This window comes from Girardinichthys multiradiatus, chromosome 9 (genome assembly GCF_021462225.1).
Source record: "Girardinichthys multiradiatus isolate DD_20200921_A chromosome 9, DD_fGirMul_XY1, whole genome shotgun sequence".
NCBI lineage: Eukaryota > Metazoa > Chordata > Actinopteri > Cyprinodontiformes > Goodeidae > Girardinichthys > Girardinichthys multiradiatus.
In genome coordinates this window covers 25,868,868-25,879,142 of record NC_061802.1, presented here as the reverse complement: position 1 = coordinate 25,879,142, position 10,275 = coordinate 25,868,868, and the positions used below count along the sequence as shown (strand labels likewise).

Here is a 10,275-nt window from a genome sequence, read left to right as displayed (position 1 = left end):
ACGCATTTGTTACAGTGTGTGTGTATATATATATATATATATATATATATATAATCATTAAAAAAAGCATACGATCAAGATGTGTCGAATATAATCATTAAAAAAAGCATACGATCAAGATGTGTCGATCTTCAGCTTCTTGGAGCATAATAAAGGCATTCCCACACAACTGGGTTAGATCGTTTAAAAAAAAAAGAAACACATTCATTCAAAATTTGTATTTTAATGTATTATTTAAACATGACAAATATTAGCAATAACAGATGTGTAAAACAAGGGAAAAGAACAAGATTTTTACTTGCATTTCGGACTTTCCTAACAAATATAGTGTAATAATATTGTATTTGAAAGATGACTAAAGCAGTCCGTTGCATTTTAACCTGCTGAGGTATGAACTATGAAGCTTTTGCTGCAAGTTTCCACCTTTGAAGCCACTGTTGGAAAGTCAGTCCTCCTTTACTGAGCTCAGGTAGAACACGCTGGGCTGGTTTGTCCCACCTACATGTTTGAAAATACAAAAAAAAATTATTATAATTACATATAAGGCACTACTAAGGGAAAGTAAGAACAGCAATTAAATTGAAAGAGCACATTCTAAGATAGATGAATACTAATGGTTATCTCACAAATAGCTTGGGAAAAAATAAATCATCCAGAAATAAAAATACAATTAAGCAATCTTGTTATTCAGTTTGTACAAAATTAAGGCATCTCCATAGCAACGTTTTGTTACAACCATTAGACAATACATAAACATTTCCTATGTTCTTTATACAGAATGTAAATGGAAAACGGACTGACTGGTAATAGAATATGATATAAAGTTGACAGATAATGATTTGCAGTCAAATTAAATTACTTGTAAGATTTTAGCGTTTTATGGAACTTTCTCACCAAAATTCATGAAAACACTTAACCACAATGAAAATTAAACCGATATGCCAAGGTTTAAGTACATGGGTATGAAATGATTTATCTAGAGGTATGAAATATAAATAAGTTATAACAAATTGGCATCATGAAATAGGTGAGGGGGCAAGCTGCCCCAGAGCTGAATAAAGCCATCTGCCAAGCAGCGTTTTGGCTATTTATTCATTTAAACCCACCTTCATAGCTGCATTGAGAAACAAGGATTTCAATTTTATTTCCTGCAGTCTACTCATAGTTTGTAAATGTGAGTAAATGACTCTTATAAAAAATCAATCAATAGGAGAGTCACTCAGTTTTTTAATTTTGGTCAGGATACAGAATCTGTCACATTTACACAAGGTTTTAAAGTAAAAAAATAAAATCAACACTGGGCGTAGTGAAGTTTTTCAGAAAATAAGCATTTTATTTTTTCTGACTATTTATTGCCATAATTCAAACAATATACCCAACTACCAAGAGAAAGTAACTAATATGCATTGGTTTAAGTACATGGAAATGGATGGTTTGTTTACAGGTACAATACGAGTAATATGAGCCTGTCCCTTTCATTTTCCCTTGCAGGTGTGGTTTAGGTAATAAACATGCAAAGCTATCTCATGGGGGAAGTATAATAATACTGGAAAAACAAAAACATTTTGAAAGCACAACCAGGTTTAACAAAAGCTGTTATTTTTTACAAGTATTTACTTAAAACAATAACGATAAAGCCAGTTATCTACTCCAGTAGATTGCCCTTACCAGTAAGAGATGGCGATCTTGACTTGGGCTCCATAAGAAAGACCCTGACCACAGCGGTTGGTGAGACCTCTGGCTCTTGGTAGCAAAGACTTCAGAAGTTTTTGATCCTCCTCCTTGACTTTGGACAACAAAGCTGGAAAAAAAGAAGAAAGAAAAAACTTTCATTAAACATACTGTATGTTTTTCAAGCCAAACATAAAACTGCCCCTTACATACAGCTTTTATACAAGGATCTGATCTAAGAACAGCACTTCTCACAGTCTGCTTTCAATTTCCTGTCATACCTTTTTGATCAGATGCATGCAGTTGTTTAGAGTCCTTCTCCACCTTCTGCAGCGTGGTGGAGTAAAGATGCAGCAACTCCCGGAGAAAACGCAGCTCAAGCTGCTGGGATCGCTGCTGGGAACACAACTCCTCCGGAGCCTGAAGAATAGGCAGGGAAAAAGTTAGTTACTGGCAAAATCACATTAAAACAAAAAAGGAGGACAAAATGTAGACGTCAAACCTCTGCCTGTAAGAACTCTGTAAGAACTGGACTAACAATCACTGTTCCCAAAGATGTTAAATACAGTTTAATTTGTTACTGTTTTATAGTTAAGATTGAAACAGCTCCAGCTCAGTTCATCCCTTTACCTGTTTGTAAACCCATTTTGTCCAAAACTGTTTAATTCCCATAAACAAACAAGCCATACACAAGAATTGAACCACTGTGTATCAGTTTATTACTCTAGCTAAGTATTTTTTATGATTTATGAAGATAAATAATGATAACCATAATCCTGACATCTCATAAAATGTAATTTATTTGTTTATTTTCCTCTGAAGCTGTTAGGTTCCAACCTATTTTCGATTGTGGTTCTGATTCCCTTTTTGGTCCACCCAACTCCAGTCAAATATGAGAGATCATAACTTTTGATCAAATCAGAGTAACACTTAGCAACCTCCTATAAGTAGATATATTTTACTGGAGTCACACAGACAAATAGCCTAATAGTAAACTGAGTAGAACTTTTGAAATTACTTTAAATTAGGGGTTCTCAATATAGAGCTGGTAATATCATCATCATCATTGCAGCACTAGTTGGAAGGCAATCATTTTTGGATATTATATACCAAGTGTAACGAAGGCACATTTATGCATGCTCATAAGACATTAATCTCATTGGATGAAGTCACTGCTTTAGATGTCAGCACCTGACAGATAAATGTCCAAGACACTACATTTTTTTCATGTGGCTAATTTTTCCTCCTCTTGAAACAATACCTTTTTATTGCCATATCTAGCTTGCGATCGTTTACAGGAAATTTCCATTTCCACAGGGACAAAAGAAGAGTTTTGGTTACTTTTTTACCCACTTTGCAACAAAATGGAATACCATTATACTTCCCAATGCTCACCTTATACAGAGGAAACGCCAGGCTCTGACGCAAGCTGTCAAAGTTTGAGGCCTGTAAGCGTTGAATGGACAACCATGATGCAGGAACTCGTTGCATTCTGAAACAAGACAGGAAAAAATAAGCAAATGTCAACCCAATAACAACCACTTTTTCATTTTATGCTGTGCTTGACATTAGGTATTCACTGAAAAGGTGACATGCATATGTATCCAGTCACCTTTACTCTGGGAGCCCTAATTAATACAATTCCCATCATAGGTTGCCCATTTAATGAATTGATCCCATCTGTTTTCAATATAATTATCTAAATACAGCTGTTCTGTGAAGGTCCCAGAGGTTTGTTAGAGAACACTGGTGAACAAACGACATCCTAACCTGCACCATTTTCAGACAGGTCAGGGATAAAACCGCAGAGAAGTTTGATGCAGGGTTAGGATATAAATCAGTATTTAACATCTAACAATTCAACAGTTCTTCCATAGAAGACCAGCAGTTAACGAGAGAAGCAGCCAAGAGGCCTATGGTGACTTTGGAGGTCTACAGGTCAGGTGGGAAAATCTGTTGACAGAAGAACTATTAACAGACAATCCACAAACAACAAGAAGGTCATAAAAAGTATTATTTGCCCTTTTTACAAACAATGTTGGGGACACAGCAAACATGAAACTAGGTGCTCTGATCAGAAGAGACCAAAGCTGACCTTTTTGGTCTACAAATATGCAATGTGTGGAAGAAAATATCCTCCTGAATACGGTGGTGGCAGAATCATGCTATGGGAAAGGTTTTTTAAGAAAGAATGTGATAAGCTAGTCAGATTTGATGAAAAGATAAATTCAGTTAAATGCAACCCTGGAAGAAAAATAACCAGTAACGGGCTGCAAAAGACCTGACACTGGGGCGGAGGTTCAAGCTTCCAGCATTGCAGCGAACTTAAACACACAGACAGAGCTACAAAGGAATTAATTTTATCAAATAAAAAGTATTTATTCAGGAATCCAAATGCTTACCACACTTTCAGAGTTTTCTCTCTTAAAAAAACTCTCAAGCCCATGCATACTTTTCTCTCCCCCTAACAATTATCCATTACTTTGTGTTGGTATAAACATAAAATCTTAATAAAAATACACTGAAGTTAGACGTTCACGAAGTGTGTTTTGCAGGGCGCCGTTTACTTTTAGTCATGTGTTGCTAACTTTACACCTGTACCACTTTTTAAGTCACAACGTTTTTTTTTGCATTACGGTTTCTTCTGTAAAACTATAATTCGTCTTTAAACACAATCAAACTAAACACATAGTGAAGAAAAAAGGTACAGCTACTTTGAGGGATTTTAAAGAACGCAACAAGACATTTGCTGCATTACCAAGATGTTACGATTTAACCCATTTCAGGTATAATTTATTAGAATCTAACAAAGCTGTTAAAGATTTATATACTTCAGCTATCATCAAAATAAGTTTTTACCCATCTACAGTCCTGCGGTCCAAAGCAAGAAGTGAAACCGTTCCAAACTGTTTGGCCTCCTTAGACACAGAGTTTCGTATACTGTTGGCTGCATCGACTACGTCCTCAAACTGTGGCACAAGCTTTACCTCAATAAATTCCTGCAACTGAAACAACAACATGGATTGAATATGTATCAACATAAAAACAAACCAAAAAAAATTCAAAATAGACCAAAGCATTACATTCAGACCTCTCTATGAAGATTAATCAGCTGCATCTTAGCCGACGAGTTCCCCTTAATCAGCCCTCTCAACTGCTCCTGTCTTAGAGTCTGACAAGAAAAAAAAACATCAGACATCTTTATGGAGAACCAGTAATGAAAAACGTTGTGCATAAATTTTTCCTTCTCACCACTAGTTCTCTGAAGTCCAGAATGCTCTGCCACTGGCTGCGAAGGCTTCTTAGTGCCTCCTGACGGTTTCTGGCATGTTGGTTAAGTTGAATACAGCGAACTCTGATTTGATCCCGAGCTGCTGCTTGCATGACACACTGCAGCTCCACCTCCAATGCTGACCTACAAACACAAATCAGAGAGATGACATTTTGAATAAGCATAGTAAATAAATAAAAAATCAAGACTGTCTAGCCCTAAATTAATCTTTAAATTGAAAAAAATATATATATATATATTGTTGCTTAAGTAAGAACCTACACTAATGTTGGACTTACAGTGCTAAACTTTCATTGAAGTTCTCATCTGAAATACCAGACACCTCTTGCTCAGCCTCCTTCTTACGAGCCTCCAACAGATTTTTGAGTTGCTGGACTCTGGAGCGAGTTTTCGACAGCTCCATCAAACTCTGCTGCACCTCCTCCCAAGCAGCCTGAAACAATGAGAATAAATAAAATCCAACAAGCGACATAGCAGCATCCACAAATTCCTGAAAAAAAAAACAACACCTAATGTCAGTGAAGGTTTCACACCTCTAGGAGAGTCTTAACAGGTGGCAACTCATCACACTCCTCTGCTGAGATATCCAAAAGGTGATCGCTTTCAAATCGGAGTCTGCGAAGAGCATGGGGAAGATAACTCTCCCACTAAATACTGCCAACGTGAACAAAACGCATCAAAACGACGTGATGCTTTATTTACCGTAGAGTTGCCACATCCTGCGCCACATCCAAAGAAGCTAGTTTGTCCTGCAAAGCTTTCTGCTCGGTTACAGCCAAATGCTGCAGTGCTCCGAGGACATGGCTTGGAGGGTAACTGCTTAACACTTTCTGATGAAATGACAGAAAACTGCATTTTAATAAAGAAGTAATCATTTTAAAGATGGAGACATTCATGAGCCTTTATCTTGGATATATCAAGATAGTTTTTGAACGTGTGCAAAAACCCTAAATCCACCAACCTCAGCAGTGCTGAGCCAATACTGAAACACAGCCGTCCTCTGTTCACGAGTCAGGCTAGAGGGGGAAAACAATAAAAATGTACATCTTTAAAATAAGAAAATCAACAGTGTGATGACTGTTGTCCTTACCTTTTGGGTACAGAATGTTGCATTTTCACTTCGCTCTCCTGTAAACAATCAAAGAAGTGGACCCTGTCTTCACTCAGCTCTCTCAGCTCACGCTGATGGACAAAAAAGGATGAAAGAGGGATTTTCTTCAAATAGAGGATAAAATTCTAGTCTGTTTATTAATTTTCCAATATTATATAAAATTCTCAATTTTATTTCTCCAAATTTACCTGGGAGTGCAAAAGCGCATTATATAATGTGTCTAACAGCAATCTAACCAGATTTCTGCAGCTCCTACCAGAACTTGAGGCACTGCCGCTGCTTTCAAGTTGACGTTGTCATCAACCATGTTGCTGGAGGACTCATCTCCAAACAGCACTTCAGTCTCAGCTTTCCTGCAATGCAGCAACATGATTAATGGCAGATATCTTTAAATATCTGTAATCGTGTCTATTATTTAAGTGGATTTTCTGCCTTACCTCGCTATCTGGTCCAGCACCAGGCAGTGGCCGCTTATCTTTTGCACGTCGTCAGAGAGAACCTTACGGTTGAAGACCCTGCGCTGTCTGAAAGCGCTCAGAAGCAGTTCCCGGGTCTGGTTCTCCTCTATTTGGACCCATATGCGATTGATAGATTGCTCTACAATTAGTAGTGGAAGTATGTTTAGTACAGACTTTCCCTCATTAGAAAACAATGCGATTTAATGTGACAATGAAATTGTGAAATAATTGAATGCATATTAAATTCTCAGCTCATTATTATAAAACATATTTCATTTTTTTAATTTCAAAATGTCATTTTGTTTTAAAGTCAGGTTTTATTTCAAAAAGCCAGCCTTTATTTTATAAGGGTGATTTTTCCCCATGGCCATTTATTTCATAATGCCACTTTACACCTGAATGACATTATCTATTATTTATTGATGTTTTCATAATGTTCCATTTATTTATTTAATTTTGAACACTTTGGTGTTCCATACTGCAATACTATTGTGTATGTGTGTAATATCAGAATTGCTACCCTTTGGACAGAATATTTGGTAAGCTATTTAAACTACCATGCATTCACTATTCATCTTCTTTTTCAGTTAGATGAACTTTCATTTCAACTTATATGCCCTTCTGTCAACACCTGAATAATTTTAGTGGCCAAGAGGCTGTCAGATATTGATCGGAGCACTATGATGTAGAAAAAAAAATAGAGCAGGGTGATGTAAATCTGATTTATGGCAACTGATCTTTGTTATCAAAATTTTCTGTAATATCGCAGTTGCATGTTTACCAAATATTATGCAGTCGTACTCTTTCCCATCAAAACCCTGCTTAAGTCTACTTCAAACCCAGTGACATTGAAAAACAGATAAAAATTATAATCTGTCACATTTTCTTTACTAATCGCTTTCTATTTACACTGGTGAGCACACAAACACTTGACAACTTAAAATCACTTTATGTAAAGTTATATGGATTTATAAAACAGCATAAGAAAAACAAACCTTGTGTGGCCATTTGTTCCTCTGTTCCCCTGATATGAGAGTCCAGGTGACTGATCTCAACTTTAAGCTGCTCTATCTTCCTCCGAAGCTCTTTCTGCTTTGCTGCCTCACTTTGGTCTTCAGCTTGCATCAGCTGTGCACATAAACACATTAGAAACCATGCTGACATTTCACCAATAGCATAATGAATTAGACATACTGAGATAAGGAAAAGCAGAACCTACCTGTTTGTCTTGCAGTACTTTGTACCTTTGAGGTCATAAGGTGAAGGAAATTAAATAACGTACAGATTTATAGGACAACAGAGGCAAAAGCACTGATGGGCAAGGAAGGGCTGCCTACCAGTAGGAAGGTATTCGAAGGCTTTAAAACATTTCTTTCAAAACTTCAACATTCCATCACGACATTACTACAGTTTACAGACCTTTTAATGAGATGCAGGAGAACATGGCCAATGTGACAGGAGTACGGAGCATAGAGCAACACAGTGCTTCACCTCCTCCATGTTTTGCTGCGCATTGGCAGTCAGCTGGCTAAAATATGGCTCCTACACCTTTCTTTTGCTTAGAAAACCGGTTTGTCTCCTTAGAACACCACCAGCCACGGCCCTCGAGAGTTACATTATATGTTAAGTATTTATTTCCTCAGGTAGAGGCAAGTTTAAAAGCATTAGTCAAACCAGTAAAGGATACCACTGAAGATTCCCTCGCATGATCCTCACATTCCTTGAAAAACAGATAATGTATCATAAGCCTGTAAAGTATTATTTTTCTCCACACCAACTTGCAGAGTGTACAAAGATAAAAGGATGTGCTTATTTTAGATACTAGGGGATGTCATAATAAAGCTGACCTCTGTTGGAAGACGTGTTGGATCATGTACTTCCATATTGACTTTCCAGTCCCAACACAGAGCCTGGGAAAATAAACAAGGTTGATTAAAGTCTGCAAATACCGACATGTAGTTACATTTAGTCATTCGAAACGAAACTCACGTTTTTAAATAGTTATCATTTGGCAGGCTTTCCGGAGGCAAATTAAATTCCTCTGTGGCCCAGCGTTTCAGCTCCTTCACCAGATTTCTATCCGCCATTCTTAATAACAGCTTCTTAAGTCGAGCAAAGTTAGCAACATCAAAAAACCCTTAGTTTGCTTGATTCGTATACAGAATTTAGCGGCTTACATTTTTAAACTTCCTTTACTCTACATAAAACTCATCCTTTCTTCCACAGACTACCCTTACAGTAACAATAACATACACGTATTTGAAATATTCGTACTTTCAACTTCCCGCCCGCGAACCGTACTTCCGGTTTTCCTTTTTTTCTTCTTCTTCTTCTTCTTCTTCTTCTGTTAATTTGTAATTGACAAACAGCTTTGCTGCGCATTACCGCCACTGTCTGAATTGGAGTGTGAACCAGAACTGACAGCCCATATTCCCAGAGTTCTGATTTAATCGCTTAATTAAAATATGTTAAGAATTTAAACGAAGTAACTCAACTTTATTAAACTGCACTTTCTGATCACGAAGCTTACATTGAAGAATATGTCTTTCATTGTTTCAGCTGAAAGTAAAATTTCCATGGAATGCTAGATAAGTATCAGACTTATAGAAGATATGAAGCATCTTGCTGCAAACACTGAAGGACCTAAGCTTCCTCAAGAAGTACAGTCTGCTCTGACCCTTCTTGTAGATGGCTTCACAGTTGTATTTCCACACCACTCTATTGTCCAGGTGAACACTGAGGTATTTATATTCCTCCACCATCTTCACTTCTTCTCCCATGATGGAAATAGTGTTTGACCTATCCTTGTTTCTCTGAAAATCTATAATTATCTCCTTCGTTTTATTTACATTCAAGATGAGATGACTGTTTCCACACCATGCCACAAAGCCTGTACTCAGCTTCTTGTCCATCTCCACAAACCATGGCTGCAGAGTCATCTGAGCCTTTCTGCAGATGACAGGAGTCTGTCTTGTACTGGCAGTCTGAGGTGTACATAGTTAAAAAGAATGGCGAGAGTACAGTCCCCTGTGGTGCTCCTGTGCTGCTGACTACCAGGTTAGACACACAACCCTTCAGTCTCACAAACTGTGGTCTGTTTGTCAGGTAGTCTTTGACCCAGGAAATTGTTGAGGCCTCCACCTGAGTCTTCTGCAAAGTGCACTGGAGAAATCAAAGAACATGACTGCTTTATTTTTTTTACATTTCTACAAAAACTATGCATTACTGAAAACGTTCCTCACAGATCATATCAGATGCTTTTTCGTTTTACAACAGAATGCAGGCAGATAAAAAAAATTTCCGTTGGATTTAAACAAACTTAAAGGGGACATCAAGCAAAATCCAAATTTTTGGCCTTAAATACATTTTGTTATGTGCTTGGAGTCTGTAGAGTTGCAGAAAAGTTGAATTTAGTTCCCTCAGGCGCTACGTAAATATCTTTATATTCTGTGTGGGTCATATTTTTTCAGTTCGTTCAGTTTTCTCTATCACCCATTACGTTTTTCCAACTGTTATATCACAGTATATGTTGCGGAAGAGCTCAATATGGTCATAGGCTTTCAGCTGATTGATTTCGCATATTTGCGATATTTACCAATCGCTGCGATTTTGTAGTCCAAGCTCAAGTATTCCTACGCTGAAAGAGTTCGGTTTGGTTGTTCGGTGTATTAACCAACACAATTCATTACACCGTCCCCCAACATCAGAACCTCTTCGTGGTGCCTGGTTAAATTTTATTTTTC

The 10,275-nt window shown here is 37.3% G+C and overlaps 1 protein-coding gene across 2 annotated transcripts; it reads right to left on the bottom strand.

Moving 5' to 3' along the window:
- Positions 1-203: 203 nt before the first annotated feature.
- Positions 204-8,845, bottom strand: haus5 (HAUS augmin-like complex, subunit 5). Of its 2 annotated transcripts, none has more exons than XM_047374821.1 (20): positions 8,807-8,845; positions 8,522-8,634; positions 8,380-8,442; positions 8,220-8,252; positions 7,752-7,776; positions 7,528-7,660; positions 6,512-6,671; positions 6,331-6,427; positions 6,054-6,145; positions 5,925-5,979; positions 5,666-5,793; positions 5,497-5,578; positions 5,242-5,396; positions 4,924-5,086; positions 4,763-4,843; positions 4,531-4,676; positions 3,067-3,163; positions 1,953-2,091; positions 1,669-1,801; positions 204-498 (listed from the first exon to the last, which is right to left on the bottom strand). In XM_047374821.1, the coding sequence occupies exons 2-20, from the start codon at positions 8,617-8,619 to the stop codon at positions 396-398; spliced, it is 1,983 nt and encodes a 660-aa protein (XP_047230777.1). In that variant the 5' UTR covers positions 8,620-8,634; positions 8,807-8,845; the 3' UTR covers positions 204-395. The 2 variants fall into 2 exon arrangements, with proteins under 2 accessions (XP_047230777.1, XP_047230778.1); XM_047374822.1 differs by having other exon boundaries at positions 8,710-8,825.
- Positions 8,846-10,275: the final 1,430 nt, after the last annotated feature.